The sequence below is a fragment of the Branchiostoma floridae genome, chromosome 5 (genome assembly GCF_000003815.2).
Source record: "Branchiostoma floridae strain S238N-H82 chromosome 5, Bfl_VNyyK, whole genome shotgun sequence".
NCBI lineage: Eukaryota > Metazoa > Chordata > Leptocardii > Amphioxiformes > Branchiostomatidae > Branchiostoma > Branchiostoma floridae.
Window position 1 is genome coordinate 5,562,171 of NC_049983.1, and position 17,720 is coordinate 5,579,890.

The 17,720-nt window shown below is 40.8% G+C and overlaps 1 protein-coding gene and 1 long non-coding RNA gene across 2 annotated transcripts in view; one reads left to right on the plus strand and one right to left on the minus strand.

The window, feature by feature from the left end:
• Positions 1-155: 155 nt before the first annotated feature.
• Positions 156-17,720, minus strand: part of LOC118416048 (glucose-6-phosphate exchanger SLC37A2-like) — an 18,768-nt gene continuing 1,203 nt past the window's right edge. Inside the window, 13 exon segments of the mRNA XM_035821100.1 lie at positions 156-1,559; positions 2,310-2,545; positions 5,006-5,100; positions 5,232-5,322; positions 6,014-6,080; positions 6,812-6,922; positions 10,352-10,424; positions 10,995-11,054; positions 11,755-11,880; positions 16,358-16,426; positions 17,053-17,133; positions 17,602-17,657; positions 17,660-17,685. Coding sequence (XP_035676993.1) covers positions 1,387-1,559; positions 2,310-2,545; positions 5,006-5,100; positions 5,232-5,322; positions 6,014-6,080; positions 6,812-6,922; positions 10,352-10,424; positions 10,995-11,054; positions 11,755-11,880; positions 16,358-16,426; positions 17,053-17,133; positions 17,602-17,657; positions 17,660-17,685 — 1,264 coding nt within the window. The 3' untranslated portion in view covers positions 156-1,386.
• LOC118416049 lies at positions 7,501-9,660 on the plus strand. Its single transcript, XR_004831191.1, has 2 exons — positions 7,501-8,477; positions 8,655-9,660. It is a non-coding gene; the product is annotated as an uncharacterized LOC118416049 (long non-coding RNA).

A 17,720-nucleotide genomic window follows, 5' to 3' on the forward strand; every position in this document is an offset into this window, starting at 1 on the left:
ATGCTGCTGATCCTGTGCCTTAAAGAAAGTCACTACATGACGTTCCCAACTCCGCCCACAAAAAAATAGCCCATAAAGGCAGGGCCCCTTTCTTCAATTGTGACGCTAGCACAAGATATCAACAGTGAAGGTAAACTACAATCAGATTTAGTCGGTTGACAGGGCTATCTAACCAATGCTCCAGGCAGATCTTGTCGTGTAGACACAGCTCGACAGATACAGAAGGTTGCTATGAGTGAGACGATGATCATGAAGTTTAGTACAGTCAGATGATTTGACAGGGCTATCTAACCAACGCTCGAGGCAGATCTTGTCGTGTAGACACAGCTCGACAGATACAGAAGGTTGCTATGAGTGAGACGATGATCATGAAGTAGAACAGTCAGACTGGCTAGTTGACGGCTATCTAACCAAGGCTCCAGGCAGATCTTGTCGTGTAGACACAGCTCGACAGATACAGAAGGTTGCTATGAGTGAGACGATGATCATGAAGTAGAACAGTCAGACTGGCTAGTTGACGGCTATCTAACCAAGGCTCCAGGCAGATCTTGTCGTGTAGACACAGCTCGACAGATACAGAAGGTTGCTATGAGTGAGACGATGATCATGAAGTAGAACAGTCAGACTGGCTAGTTGACTGGGCTATCTAACCAATGCTCCAGGCAGATCTTGTCGTGTAGACACAGCTCGACAGATACAGAAAGTTGCTATGAGTGAGACGATGATCATGAAGTAGAACAGTCAGAAGGTTTGGCTAGTTCACTGGGCTATCTAACCAAGGCTCCAGGTAGATCCTGCCGTGTAGACACAGCTCGACAGATACAGAAGGTTGCTATGAGTGAGACGATGATCATGAAGTAGAACAGTCAGAAGGTTTGGCTAGTTCACTGGGCTATCTAACCAAGGCTCCAGGTAGATCCTGCCGTGTAGACACAGCTCGACAGATACAGAAGGTTGCTATGAGTGAGACGATGATCATGAAGTAGAACAGTCAGATGGTTTGGCTAGTTGACTGGGCTATCTAACCAATGTTCCAGGGAGATCTTGTCGTGTAGACACAGCTCGACAGATACAGAAGGTTGCTATGAGTGAGACGATGATCATGAAGTTTAGTACAGTCAGATGATTTGACAGGGCTATCTAACCAATACTCCAGACAGACCCTGCCGTGTATACACAGCTTGACAGATACAGAAGGTTGCTATGAGTGAGACGATGATCATGAAGTAGAACAGTCATACGGTTTGGCTAGTTGACTGGGCTATCTAACCAAGGCTCCAAGGAGATCTTACCGTGTAGACACAGCTCGACAGATACAGAAAGTTGCTATGAGTGAGACGATGATCATGAAGTATAGAACAGTCCGATGGTTTGGCTAGTTGACGGCTATCTAACCAATGCTCCAGGGAGATCTTGCCGTGTTGACACAGCCCGACAGATACAGAAGGTTGCTATGAGTGAGACGATGATCATGAAGTAGAAGGTGCCCTCCCAGCCGTACCACTCTGCTATGGCTCCGATGATGGGGCCCTGCAACACGGTACCCACACTGCCAAAACCTGGGGGGAAACAAGCATAAGAAAATTCTGTAATTCCAAAAATAAAGAAAACATATTGTCAGATATAGAACAAATAATTTGCTAACATTCCTGTGACTTCTCCAGTCACTGTCACTAAACTGCTTTGCACCAGCTCAGTGCCTATGACCTTTGAAAGTTTGTAGGTTGGTTCATCCAAGCCACTCCATGTTTTTGTTACCAAAAATATATATGCACATGGCATATACAAAAAAAAAGACTGAAAGGTTTTTCAAACGTAGATACATACAGAATCCATCCTGTACTTGTAAAGCCCTCACCCATAACACACCACAACAGCAATCGATGCACACTGTATCTGTCACAGTTTGGTTTAATATATAGGAAATGCAGTAGAAAATTTGAAAACAAAGCAAAAATGTATGGTTGAAACCATACCATTGATAAACCCTGAGATGGCAGCGTGTGCGTTCCTCCCATCCTTGTCACCCAGCTGGGTGGGTAGCGACCCAGTCAGGATGGCATCAGGCCCACAGTTGAACATCCCAGTCAGCAGCATACACATGACATTAAAGGTGGTATAAGACTATAAGGTGGTACAGTACACGACTTACCATTGATAAACCCTGAGATGGCAGCGTGTGCGTTCCTCCCATCCTTGTCACCCAGCTGGGTGGGTAGCGACCCAGTCAGGATGGCGTCAGGCCCACAGTTAAACATCCCAGTCAGCAGCATACAACATTAAAGATGGCAATACTATACTATTCTTACCATTAATGAACCCTGAGATGGCAGCGTGTGCATTTCTCCCATCCTTGTCACCCAGTTGGGTGGGTAGCGACCCAGTCAGGATGGCGTCAGGCCCACAGTTGAACATCCCAGTCAGCAGCATACACATGACGTTGAAAGGTATCCCCCAGCTACTGGTGAGGAGGAACATGATGAGGGACAGGGTGCTGAACATGATGACAGTGGATGTACCCTGGAGGCTGTCGCCATGGAACAATCTGTAAGAAATAGAAAATAAGGTCTCATTGATGAGTTTTTTTCTTCCCATAGACTTCTATGTTATAATTTGTGGTTCACATGGGCGCGTTTATAATTCGCTGTTAGTGTACAACCGCACCACTCAGAACCCACGACTGTGTACCTCCGACCTAGCGCGCGGCTGCAAAACTTTACCTGCTAACTTCTTCAGTTACAAACAATCTTTCACCAATCTTACTTTTGAGATCAGTTCCGCTGGCTAAAAGGGAATTTCTCACCGCTAAAAACATGCATCCAGGCAGCAGTTTATTTTTGGGTTTGGATCTCTTTTAGGGTACCCACAAAGAGACCAAAAAGGAGATTAGCAGAATACCTTAAACTAGGAAAGACACTGCATAAAATAACTTTATACAGTAAGTCAAATGAGCTGTAAGAACATTACTATAATCAAGGAAGAAACTAGAAAGGCCGACATTTGCTTGAGAGCAAATACAGCATATTTCAGCCATCTCCCTCCCCATGCAACAATAGACTATTTCAAAATCACCCATTTGAAAAATCACTTTTACTAATGGCGGTTTAACCCAAAAATGAATCTTACAAAATTCCCCCGTTCAACTTCAAGAATGGACTCCAGTGCACCCTATGTGAATTTGCACAATAGACCAGTCCAGAAATACTCCCACTGAAACCTTGGCCTTTTGAATAAGAAACCAAATCCAAAATTGAATTCAGCAAAAAAGGTCCCAGTGCATGAAAAGGTATAATAGACCAGTCTAAAAACACTTCCACTAAAAATTGAATTTTGAATCATCACCACCCGTCCAAACTGAATTTGAAAAAATCCCCCTTCCGTGTGCAAAAAATGGATTCTTCCATGTAAAGTAGAGCAGTCCAAAAATACATCCGCTAAAATAGGACTTTGACATAATCACTGAAGTCCCAAAAATGGATTTAAAAAAAAGCCAATAGATTTTTAAAAAATCCCCCCTCCATGCAAGAATGGACTCTTCCAGCACACCCATTTAAAATTGCAAATTAGACCAGTCCAAAATAACCCTGCTGAAAGACTTTGACAAACTAGAAGTCACCAAAGTCCAAAATATGAATTTAAAAAAATCCCCCCTCCGTGCGAGAATAGACTCTTCCAGCACACCTTCTGTAAAACTGCAAAATAGACCTGTCCAAAAATACACCCACTGAAAGACTTCACCAGTCCGAGGATGAATTTTAAAAAAAATGAACCCCTCCGTGTAAGAATGGACTCTTCCAGATAACACCGGACTCGCTGATTGGCTGTCACCCTCCCCCCCCCCTCTTTAGGATATAGATTCAGGCTAAGTGATTGGTTACCTATCTAATTAGATTAAATAGACATATATGCCAGAAGGTGCAATCTGCAGCTGGGGTCAACGACCTTAAGGTCATTGACCCCTGTGGCTATTGGAAAAAAAATCCCCAAATCTATCATTTTGACGTAGTCTATGACAAAAATTATACATGTGTCATTTGAATGAATATCTGGTGCACCATTTTACCAAAATTTAGGTCATTTGGTTTTAAAACCAGAGCACAAGAGCCAAAAGTGTACTTTTTGGTCATAAAATGGCCAAATAATCGTAAAATTAAGCATTTTGTTGTACTGTATGCCTCAACTGTTAATGAATCCATGTGCGCATATGTCTAGGGCACTCCTATACTAAATTTCAGGTCATCCGGTTCTAAAACCAAGGTACAGGAGCCAAAAGTGTCCTTTTTTGGTCAAAAAATGACCAAAAAATCGCAAAAATAAGCATTTCGTTATACTGTACACCAAAAGTGGTATTGAATTTGTATGGGGGAATTATCAAAGCACATCTGTGACAAATTTCAGCTCATTCGGTTATAATACCAGGGTACAGGGGGCCCAAATATACAGTTTTGGTCTTAAGATGACCAAAAAACCTTAATAAAATCATTTTAAAGGTAGATATGAAAAAAATGAAAAAAACGTCTGGGGATATTGACCCACTCTACCCTTGTGTCAAATTTCAAGTCAATCGGTTCAGGAACAACGGAGATACCGTGTTCCGAAGATTTGACAGGAGAAAGAAAGAAAGAAGAAAGAAAGAAACATTACGAATACAATATATTTCACCATACCTATGGTATGGCTGAAATATAATAAAGATGCCAGTACAATTATTGATCTAATGGCACGTTAAGTTATCAACAGATTGTTGGCTGGTGAAAGTACCATTTTATCTAATTTACAAAACTGGCAAATGAAAATATAAAGTGTCACACAAAATAATACGCATTGTTCATATTCATATTCATAACAACAGTATTCAATGTGAACTACATTGCCAAATAATGGTTTTCTAGAAATGTACTAAAAACAGCATAGAACATATTCAAAAATACATCTCAGAGCTACACGTCAACAAACAATTCACAGCAAGACTCATTTATACTAGTTCATACTGAATATTACTCACTTGTCAATAAACACCCCCAGCGTTGCACTTCCCAAAACTCCACCAATCTCAAATGATGTGGACAGCAAGCCTGCTTGAGCCTTTGTGTAGTGAAGCTGGAAAATTTTATAAAAAATTGTTACAGAGGTTAAAGTGAAACAAGGCTCTCTTAAGTGCTTCTAAAATGCAAAAATGAACAACAAAAACTCAAGACAAGTATCTGTGCAGTTATTACAGCTTGTCTTACCTCCTGAAACAGGTACATAGGCAGCCACATCAGCAGACAGTACCTGACAATTTTTACAAAGAAGACTGTAGCAGCCAGCTCTGGTAACATTCTGGGAAAGATACAAAACAAGATAAACATCAAGCCACTGTCATGGCACCTCTGAACTGTTTAGTCAACTACCTGTTAGTAAGAATTATTGAAGATACCAAAAAGTATGGTTGTTGAATGTAGTTTTTCCCTGTCCTTGGTACTGAACTGACATCATATTAGAATACAGTATGGATTCCTAATAATTATCTCAAATACCTTTACCTAAAACTCAATACTTTATTTTGAAGAGTATTCTGGGTGGAACTGAAGTACATTTTGGGTACCAGTACAGACAATTCAGGTACAGGTACAGTTTAGGTCCAGATCTGTGAAAACTTGTGAATGGGCAATATTCAAAACCATTGTTCAATTTTCTACAAAGGAATCTGTTCGGAGAATATCCGACTCCCACTGGCGACTTTTAAAATCCTGTCTTCCTATAAACTTTGACTGTAGATAGAAATGACGGTATAAACTCTACTCTACTTTGCTCATTTTTTTTTTACTGGTAAGCAGCAAAATGTGTCAATCCCTGCCAATATCTATCATTTTTTTTACAAGGTCCCAAATCCAGTCTGCTAATTTTTTTCAGGTCTGTTTTTTTAACAGGCCAACAAGATAATTGCATTCATAAAACTTCAGAAACTAATTTCATAAACAGATAAGTTAAACAAAATCATCACTTTGAAGACAACAAAACTACCACCTACTTTATTCCCAACAGCTGCCAGAATTTGAGGGAGTTGCCATTTCCTCCTTTGGTCACTGGCTCTGGATCTGACAAATTATGGAGTACATGTAGGTATTAAAAATAGTTTGGCAGGTATAAACACATACGATATAATTCGGTAAAAATTGGACAGTAAAAATATGTTGTAGGGCACATGCAGTTACAGGATGTTCAAGCCGACAATACAAATACAAATGTATGTAGCATCCAATAGTTTTGAGTTTTATTCAAAACAAAGACATGCGTAAAAGTCCAACCCAATCTAATTAGTAAATACTGCTAGATTGCCTGGGATTTTTTGTAGGTTTCTTTTAAGTAGTGTTTGGTATATAAAAAGCTTTGCCACAAGTATGCGGTGTTTTACTGTAATAAAAAGTTTTTTGTTTCTTTTGCATAACCAGTAATTTAGTAATTACATTTGGCCCTACCAGTGTTTTACACTAGCTACAAGCTTTGTAAGTCCAGACTGTAGGGTCTGATCTCACACTGGGATGAATCCTACTTTTTTGTTAGGCGTGTTTGCAGGAGGAATCATGCAGAGACTGCCCTGTTACTTCTACTTTATTCCTAGCAGATTCTGAAGCCACTCTGAGCAACTCAACTCATTCCGTGTGCTATTGTTAGAATGATGTGGTCCATTTCACCCTGCATTCCCAATGCCAACATCTTGCAGACACTAACTACAACCACACATCTCTTACGTATGACATGATTAGCCTGTGTGAGTAAGTTGCTAGCAAAAACTTCAGGCAGTTCACACTCAGAAAGACCTTACTACCAGCATATAGAACAGGAGTCCTGTGTGATCTCTGGGCCTGCAGTGTTCTCATACTCTCCCCATATGGGGTGGACACCATGGGACGGGTATAGGAGGGGGATGACTTGGCAGCTGACACAGGGATTGGTAGAAAACTTGAATGGCATTGCGTTTGAATACATGGGTATGCTAGCATGGGTACCATCCGGTAGTACATGTAGTTCGCTTCTGCTATCCGTCTGAAGATGACAACAAGCCCTCCGTCCCGCAAGCGGACATAGGGCATTTTGGGTGTTGGAACACCTGTTTGAACAAGCACGTGAACCTAGTCCTTTATCCGCAGATGTGTAGGGACCAATCAGCACCCTCGTATAAATTTGGATGATTCCAGACGTTAGAGATGTCAGGGTTACCAGACAGAAAAGCAGAGAAGTGACTGTAAACAGTGTATATAAAAGTGGGAGGGAGAAGCAACTGTATACAGTGACTGTGTATAATAAACGTCGGAGCAAACTACTGACCGGATGGTGCTCAGGCTATGGGTATGCATAATACATAGAATGAACAATGTGGAAAAAAGATTTTGTTTCTATTCAAACCTGACAAAGAAGACTGCTCAGGGGACTGATAAAATGTCTTTGTTCATTGAATAATGCATGCACTGATGATGTTTGTTTGTAATCAGAAACTGTTGTGTTTTGTGTTATTCACGGTGGTCACGTTGCTAGGGTATTATCCGCGTTGCTAGGCCAGAGTGCTCCGCCCCCAAGCCGGCCCGCGCGAGCCGTGGCGGTGTGAAAAAACGACACAAATTTCATCCAACATAACGCACGATATGATTATCACATCAGGAAAAAAATATATGCACACGAAAATTACATTAGTTCGCCTTAAAAATATCTCAATTATTTGGGATGACCATGTGCAAAACGCTTCAAATCGCCCGCTGTTCCATGTGCGTTTTGGAGGTCGTTTTGGGTCACTGAACTTTGAACTTTGAATTTAATGCTCTATTTTACGCACCAGGCAAAGCTTTGACCTATGCTTTAGACTTTAGGACCTCTAAGAATATTTCACCTTATGCAGTTTTAAGTGTCTACGACATTTTAGCTAATTTTGTCACATTTTCACTACGTTTTGTCCCATAGTTCCACAGCGATGGAAGAGAATCGATTGATTTTTCTCCAAGATGGCGGCGATAGTTTTTTCTTCACGATGGAGTTTTTTTGGTCAGCTTAAGTGTTAACTACCGGGAGATATGGCTCAAAATACGAATTGTACGTTTGGTTCAGATTTTCACGTGGAAGAATAGCTATGCTCTTGACTTATAATTAGGTTGTCGGCGAACATCAGAGCGGTTTGTTCTTGCCTCCTTACTTTCTTACAACAACAACTTACCTGGGACGGCAGTGATATGGAAATGAGCTGGCGTGGCCCCATTGTTGTCGTCCCGGGCGCGAAATTTGAGAGAGAATTGGCTGTAGCAAATTATTTGTACAGTTTGTTGTGTCTGCAAGAAGCTACCATTAATTCTACAAGATCTTTAGTGCACTTTCGCAGCTGCACTTTCTCCCATAGTTAAGATTATTTCAGAAATTTTGAACGTCAGGTCCCAAATAGTAAAATGGCGTCTTTTCGACTTTTGTAAACAAAAGAGAAAACCGGTTTCATCCGGTTCCGCTGTCAGGTAACAACACTACATATCTGACCCCCTACTTCACAAAAGTTAGATCTAACTACTGTGCTTCTTTGATAGTTAAGTCTAAATCTTTTTCTTTGTAGTAATGAACCGTTTTCATTTTTCTACCAAGGGCGCCAAAAGTTGAGTTTTTTCGTCTAGTGTATGCAAGGAGGTGTATGCAAGCCGATAGCACATCAAACGCTTGGGTGTGTAATGTTACAAAGCTTAGTGAATTGCGAACTGCAGATTCTGTTACAAAATTCACGGGAATATAAAATTGTTTCTACAAATAGCGGAGAACGAAGTTTTTTCTTCATTTTTTTAGTTATTTTTTAGGACAGGACTAGACACGCCGGTTCGTGAATCTTGATTTGAAGACGCACTTTGTCGTGAGGTCGGTGTGCATAGCATTCTCCGTGTGCGGTAAGCTTCCGTGCAAATGTTCAAAATATGAATTTCACTTCACCAAGAAACTAAACTGGTGTTGTGTCGTTCAATTGTGTGTCTGTATGTCTATGTGTGCGTGTGGAGTGAGAGAGAGAGGGGGAGAATATTAGACTTCCGTAGGAAAGGCCGGCCGGTTGTGTTTATATTACGGGCGGGCGGTCTTTACGCCGCCCCCGCTGAATCTTGCAGCTGCGCCCGGCAGTCACGGTCACGGTAAGTTGGGTGAATTTTCATGGTGTTGCGGTTGCTATGCTTTCGTCTGTGTTACCATGCGTTTTATTACTACTTCAAATCCATTCTATAGTATAAGATATAATTTAAACAAAGAAAATTGCGGGGCAAAGGACGCCAGTTTGAAGTTTACCATGTGATGTAATGCCCAGCGTATTACCGATATCGATACATTCGCCACGTCAAGCGCTGGTATGGACCTAGTTCATTTACAGAATGACGAGAATATAAGGAGTTTGTTATTTGAGAGAACACGTTTATCAAAAAAACGTAGGTTGCAATTATTGTCTTATATTTAAATTGAGTCGTTGTGTATACAGGACAGGAACAGACACGCCGGGATCCGGACTTTGGTCAAAGACGCAATATATCAAGGGGTTCGTTACGTTTGGGTCTAAGTATACTAGTATGGTGAGCTTTCATGTTCTAGATATATAGATACTCATCTTCGCCGAAAAACTACTGAATTTCTATCACTCAACTTTTTGTATGTGTGTGTGTGTGTGTGTGTGTGTGTAAAAAAAAGGCACGGATAATTTTCCGGGTTGTGTCTGTAAACGACGCCCACTGCTCCGTCCCAAGCGGTGACCCGGGAGTGACGGTAACTCCTTCGATCTTTGCTCACCTAAGGTTTAGTTTTAGCATGTTGGGTAATCTATAGACAAATATATAGCTCAGAAAGAATTAAAACGGTGATTTCAATGCCGAGCTCCAGCGTGAGAATGACCGATAGAAAAGCTCAGGTATTGTTAACTTGGTAAGTGGAGAACAATGGGGGCGGAGAAAAGACGCGCATATCAAAGGAGCAAGTTCGCGTCAAAAACATAGCTCCACTTGGAGCGACCAAAACAAATGTAATCCCCGCCTACAACGGCGTAAACCAATCAGCTATTGTTGCCAGTAGTGAAATGGATGATTGACATTGATTTCCTCATCCATATGCATGATTTGCGAGTGAGGATTTTTGAGGGCCTTTTTGACCACCGTGTATTGGTGACATTGGCACTTGCATGTCAATGGAAAAAGCAATCAAAAAAGGACGAACAAAAAGTGGTCACATTCGTTAGGTGGTCCTCCTTTAGAGATGTTCACTTGCACAGGCTTGACTGTAGTTCAAAACCTCCAATGTACATACAGTGCTTGATACACAATCATGTCTGTACATGTACTTTAAAGGTCCAGCACATTAATTGCTAACCTACCTTTACCCGGTATATCCAGCCCCACCTCCCATGGAGTGTACAGGAAGATGAAGACTAGTGCACCCACAGCAGCCTTACAGAAAAACAAAAGTGTTTGCAAAATTTCTACAAGTTTTCTGTATCAAGTTGTTAACTGTAAAAATAGTTGGGCGTGTCTCACTCAGACTGAGGCATCATGCAACTAGTAGTGCATAACAGCCTGTTGTAAGTAGTGTTTTTAAGTAGTAGTAGCATTAGTAGTTGTAGTAGTAGTAGTAATAGTTGTAGAAGTGGTAGTAGCAGACTAAGTAGCAGTCAAGGTAGTAGCATTTATTTAGTAGATGTAGTAGCAGTAGCAGTAGTAGTAGTAGTAGCAGTAGTAATGGTAGTGGTAGCGGCAGTAGCATATAAGTAGTAGTCATGGTAGTAGTACTAGTAGACATGGTGCCCTAACGACCCACTAGAAGGTCAAGGGATAGGTGAGGTGAGGGGAGTACTAGTGGAAGTAGCATTAGAAGTAGTAGTAGTAGAAGTAGTAGCAGCAGTAGTGGTAGTGACAGTGGTATTAGTAGTGAGAGCAGTAATATTAGTTGCAGTAGTAGTAAAAGCTACTGTAGTAGTTGAATGCATGCACAAATGAAAATGTAAGATCCTAACAACTCACCACCACCAGTGCTGGGTAGAAGAACACAGACCTCCATGAATACGCCCTCTGTATGTGTACCTGTGGGACAGTATACTAATTCACTCATCAACCATCAATTAAACATTCAACAATGCAGTCAGTCATTGAATAAATAGAAACAAAACGCCTTAATTTTCTAAACAAAATGCAGGAATGATCCTTGAATGCAGCTTTGACAGCTGTGCCAGTTAGGCAGTAGTACCTAACAAGAGTAAATAAGGGAAGTTAGCATTGATAATCTAAATAGTCATAACTTCCTTCCTTTCTTTTTTCCTTCTCTTTTGTAACTGTCCTTTACACCTGGGCAATGATAATGTTTGATACAGGTGTTACAGACTGGGTGATAACTTGGGTTATCACATGGAGTTCTACTATCATCATACTGGTTTCCATTGAATAATTCGGATGCAATTCGAGTTCACCAAGTGCGGCACTGTCAAAATTTTTTACTCCGGATATTTTTGAATTTTTGTTCAAGAACGGAAAATTTCCCCAAATTCTGGCACATTTTGCATTGAAACATATGTTTTCCTGGGGTATGACATAAATAAAACACAATGCAGTGTATTCTGCATCACCCTCAGTCCCAGCCTTCCAGCAGGTCGGATCGCCCTTGGTTCCAGCCATCCCATTGGTTGGTCAACCCTCAGTCCTTCGGCCATTGGGTGATCCTAACTGCGTTCGAGCTGTTACTTTGGGTGACACAGAATATACCGTATGGTATTCTACATATACTCACTGCTAGGCCAGTTCCTATGATACCTCCAGCAAAGGTACAGGTTCCCCAGATCCCAAATATGGCGTTACGCTGCCTGTCAGGGTACCAGGCACCCAGTGCCTTCACACAGCACGGCCAGGTCTGCGCCTGCAGATTTGAAACAAGTTGCCAGAGGGCTCTCATAACAATGTCACAAATCAAGTTCCCCTATTGATTTTATAACATATTATTATACAGGGAATTAATATATATATATAATAATATATAGGGAAATTTTAACAAATGAATATAACCGTGTGATACACAAAATGTAACTTCAAACCATGTGATTTGTACAGACATTACATTTAACATCAGGAAATAAAAAATGTAAATACTATGAAATATGTATGTGACACATATTACTCTGTATATACTGTACTGCAATGTCTGCAAGTATACTTGTAAAAGGTAAAAAATCTCAACATGTCCAATTACTTCCAAATATCTTTCCTCACAAGAAGGAATATCAATAATGTTTATGTCACACCTGGGCTATGATAACGTTTGATACAGGTGCTCCAGACCAGGTGATAACTTGGGTTATCACATGAGCTTCTACATGTACAGTAACTTATATCAAAATTCAGATGCACTTTGAGTGTGCCTAGTGCACAGTTAAATGCCAGATTTGCTTCCAGCCCTCCCTCCGGTCGGATCACCTTAAGGCGATCCTACCCACGTTTGGGCTGATACCTCGGTGCTACGGAAACCACCGTGCGGTATTCTCTATTTCTTTCTTTATTTCTTTATTTGAATTTACCACATGCAAAAACAAGTGGAAGGGAGGACAAAACAGGTGTATCAACACCTTTACAAGTTGTCCTCCCAAACCTGAAATGATAACAGAAAACAATACGAAACCAAAATCAAACAATAAACATTAGACATCAAAAGTCAGTAGACATGAATATACAATTCGGAAACAATTATACACAGAATTGATTATATACAAAATTATCAAATATCATTATGTACAGAGTAAAAAGCTAATTACAATACTAATGTAGCCTTAAAGCAGTGCAAGAGGCACACCCACAAGATGTGGACCAAGAGCAGGGAACGTCGATATTGAACTGGGAGTCAAATCTCACAAACGTGGCTCTCACAAGCGATCGCTTGAATGTCAAGATGTTAGACTTTTCAGTGGCTTGAACCCCAATATTACGGAGGACAGGACTCAGCTGATTCCAGATGGTGACCAGCCTTGGTATGTAAGAAGAGCTGAAGGCTGATGTCCTTACTCTAATGGGGGTAAGCATGTGAGATCTGAGATATCTAGAGGGTCTGGAAGGGAAGGATACATACTTGTGAACAATTGGTTTAGACTTGATATACACCATGACGTCGCATACTTCGCGCCTGTGCGTAAGAGGCAACAGACCAAGGGTGGAGAGACGTTCCTTGTAGGTCAGGGTGTTCGAGTGGGCTCCTAGAATGAATTTAGTCGCCCGCCGTTGCACCCCTTCTACAAGGGACATGAGTTTGCGGGACTGTGGGGACCACAAAGGTGAGCAGTATTCTAAGATGCTTCTCACCAGTGTGGTGTAGAGTGCCTTGCGTACATCAGTGCTAGAGTTGAACCCGATTGTTCTTTTGATGAAACCAGTCATAGAATTGGCCCTGGCTACCATCTTTAAGATGTGTCTGTTCCACTGAAGGTCCGACTGGACAATGACCCCAAGGTCAGGCATACTGTCTACAGATGTTATTGTAGTACCAGACATGTGATAAGAGTACACAATAGGACTCTTAGAGCGAGTTAAACGGATAAGTTTACACTTGGAAGGATGAAAAGACATCTTCCAACTAAGACTCCAGTTGTACATGGCAGTGATGTCATTTTGCAGCTTAACACAGTCATTTAGCTTGCTGACTTCCCTAAAACATTTAGAGTCGTCAGCGAAGAGTGCTACAGTAGATTGAGTTGCTGCACAAGGTAAGTCATTGATAAACAGAAGGAAGAGAAAGGGCCCAAGAATGGAGCCCTGAGGAACACCTGAAGTCACCGGGAGCCATTTGGACTGGCAACCTTCCACTACCACACGCTGTCGACGATCGGTTAGGTAGGAGGTAAACCACGCCAGGAGGTTACCACCGAAACCAAACATCTGCAGTTTGTGGATTAGCAAAGTGTGGGAAACTGAATCAAACGCTTTCGCGAAATCCAGAAATAACATATCTACCTGCCCCCCCTTATCGAGTATGGATCCTACTTGATGGTAGGTTTCTACTAGTTGAGTTGTAGTAGAACGGCCGGCAATAAACCCGTGTTGGAATTCGTGAAGCGACCCTCTCAAAAATGGAATCAACTGATTGTACATACAGCGCTCCATCAACTTGCTTACAAGGGATAACAGAGATACTGGCCTATAATTGGCCACATTCTCTTTGTCTCCCTTCTTATGCACTGGTAGTACGTTTGCATCCTTCCATCTACTCGGTACACAACCAGCGGATAGTGATCTATTGAACAACAAGGTCAAGGAAGGAGCAAGAACCTTGGCACAGCCCTTAAGAACATGAGCAGAGATGTTATCCGGACCCACAGCCTTGCTAGTGTTGAGATTAACTAACACATTTTCCACGGATTCTACAGCAAGTAGCAAGTTACACAATCTTTCATCAACTATCACGTCGATGTCGGGCTTGATAACATTAGGGTCAGGTGCAGAAAAGGTGGAGAAAAAGTAGTCATTGAACAAATTGGCCTTATCGGGTGCAGACTGAACGACCGTGCCGTTGAGATGAACGTCAGTCGGAAGAGACCTGGATTTTGACTTAGCTCGTACAAAAGCCCAAAATCTCTTCGGCGACTCCTGTAAAGTGGAAGAGAGGCTAACAAGATATTTGTTATACTTAGCTGATAACAAGTTCTTCAGTTTGTTTCTTAGTTTACGGAACTTCTCCCAGTGAGAGGGGGAGTCGGAACGCTTCGCCCTTTTCCACGCTGTCCGCTTTTTGTTCTGCAAGTTGTACTTTTCATTCCCAAACTAATTCAATCCATGAACATCTGTGCCCTTCAAATTGGTCAGTACCAACTGGGATTCAGGTATTGAGAATCAGTCAACCTCCCTTCAACCTAGTATTAACCCTACTCCCCTAGAGAACTTACAGACAGAGGTTGAAAACCATACTATATGGATTGTTGATATCCACTCAGTTTTGATTTTAAATACCCAATAATTACTCTTGTAGACTTTTCTGGGTGGTTTCTGAAAATAGTTGAGTGTAGGAAGATTTTGCCCTGTCCTTGGTGCTGAACTACCGCCAAACATTTAGTTGTAGACTTCTTTGGTGTAAACAAAAAGTATGGTTGTTTAATGCATAAAATGACAGCATTTCTCTGTCCTTGGTGCAGAACTGCCATCAAAGAAACTCATAGGCTGCTTTGGTGTTAATAAAATAAGTATGGTTGTTGCATGTACGAAGAAGTAGTCTTTCTCTGTCCTTAGTGCTGAACTACCATCACACAAGAATACTGTTTGTATTTTTAATATCCACTCAATTATGATCTTTAATTCTCTTTTTAAAAATATTTTGTTACTTTTTCCTTGTGTGACAATAAGGAGTTGAATATATGAAGCCAGATATTTCTCTGTCCTTGGTGCTGAACTATTATCACAAACGAATACTGTATGAATTTTTAATATTCACTTAATTATGATCTTTCATATTCAACATCTTTTTTGTATATTTTTTCCTGATTCAACAGTAAATATATGAAACCAGAGTATTTCTATATCCATTCAGTTCTTATCTCAGTATGAAGCCAATGTTTTCCTGTCCCTGGAACTAATATAATACGCAAGAATACTGTATGGATTCCTAATATAAACTCAATTCTAATCTCAAATACTCTGTACCTTAATTTGCAGAATCTGACCTTTTTTTGGTAAAAACAGAAAGTCTTAAATGTATGCACTACAGAGTTTTCCTGTCCTTGGTGCTGAACTACCATCGCACAAGAATACTGTATGCATTCCTAATATTCACTCAGCTCTTATCTCAGATACTCAACACTATCTTATAGACTTTTCTTGGTGTAACAAAAAGTAGTTGAATGTATGCAGCCAGTCTTTTTTGGTCTTTGGTGCTAAACTAACATAAGACAAGAATACAATATAGATTTCTGACATTTACCAAGTTCTATCCTCATACCTTATTTTGTAAATTTTTCTGGGTACAAACTTGAATGTTTGAAGACATAGTATTTCTCTGTCCTTGGTGCTGATCACACAAGCATACTGTATGGATTCCAAATATCTACTAGATTTTTATCCCAGATAGTCAATATCTTTTTTCATAGATTTGCTTTTGGTACAAACAAAAAGAACTTGAATGTATGAAGCTGCAATGTTTCTCTGTCCTTGGTGCTAAACAACCTTCACACAAGAAAGCGGTATGGATTCAAAATACCTGTTCAGTTTTGGCCCCAGATACTCAATACCATCTTGTAGCTTAATATTTGGGGCAAACAAAGAATAGACAAATTTATAAAGCAAGGGTGCTTCCCTGTCCTTGGTGCTGAACTACCATTGCACAACACATAGAAGTATTTCTACAATAGATAAGTTGTTTTTACCTGAGCAACTCCATTGAAAAACAGCATGATCATGAGAAGGAACACATCTATCCATGTGCCAAACCAAACCTGGAAAGGAGAATTAAAAAAATTACAATATTCAGAAACAGCTTGATGGTTCGGTGACTTAGCCTGGGTACCATATGGCTAATAATTCACTCCTATGTTCATTTCTGCTACCCTTCTGGAGAACTGTACATTCAAACCTTTTGGTGGTGATGTCAGTTAATGAGCGAATCAAGGAATGGGTTCTAGAGTGCTTGTTCGATGACAACAGGCCTCTTACAAGCGGGCGGAGGACGTTTCAGGTGTTCGAATGCCTGCTCGAGCGAGTGCTTGAACCCATTCCTTAATTCGCTGATGTATAAAGACCAATCAGCGCCCTCATCCAAAATTTGGATGATTCCAGATGTTAGAGATGTCAAGATTCCTAGACAAAACAGCAGAGAAGTAATTGTATGCAGTGTACAATAAAAGTCAGAGTGAGAAGAGACTGTATAATAAATGTCGGAGCGAACTACTATCTGGATGGTACCCAGGCTATCGGAGACTACAAACAAGCTAGTAGATATCTAACAGGGAACTGATTGCCTAATAATCGCATGGCTTAGAATTCTAAAAATCACTAGTAGTACAGATAGGCTAATACATCAACTACATTGTTAGTGGCAGGTTTTGCGTGGTGGCTGACTTACCATCGAGGCTGCCGATAAAAACAGGCACCAGGCCAGGGTGCTGCGGGCACCATACCTGTCTGCCAAAGGACCCAGGACCATCTATAGAGGGTACATATGCAACATGTAAATTACCGGCTAGTGGTTACATTTGTTACAATGAATAAATAGATGAATTTGTTTATTCGTTTAGACCCTTGCAGTGGCACATAGGTCAGAAAGTTTTCTTTTCATTTCAAGGTATCATCAAGACCAAGCATCAAAATTCCATCCAGGCTTTCTCAAGTTATGGTATGCATGTTGGCAGACGGACAGATACAATGAACGCTGCCAAAAACTTATTACTTTCTTTGTAGGCATAACAAAAACATATTACCTTCTTATAGTGTGATAATTTCCTATAGAGTAATGAATCCAAACCTATGATTCAAATACTGGTATGAGGTAAAAAATATATGATTGATATTGTTGCACAAATCAACATTTTCAGTTGAGTCAACGAAAAGCTACCAGTCATAAGCAAAGCAATGTGCTTAAAGATGATGGCCATGTTATTGAATATGACAGTACCTGCATGGTGGCATAAGGCAGTAGCATGGACGTATCCAGCCATCCTAGCTGGGTTTAGTAAGGCTCAGTTCTGACGCCAGGTCACTCTTGATCTGTATAATGTATAACAAGAGGAGTCA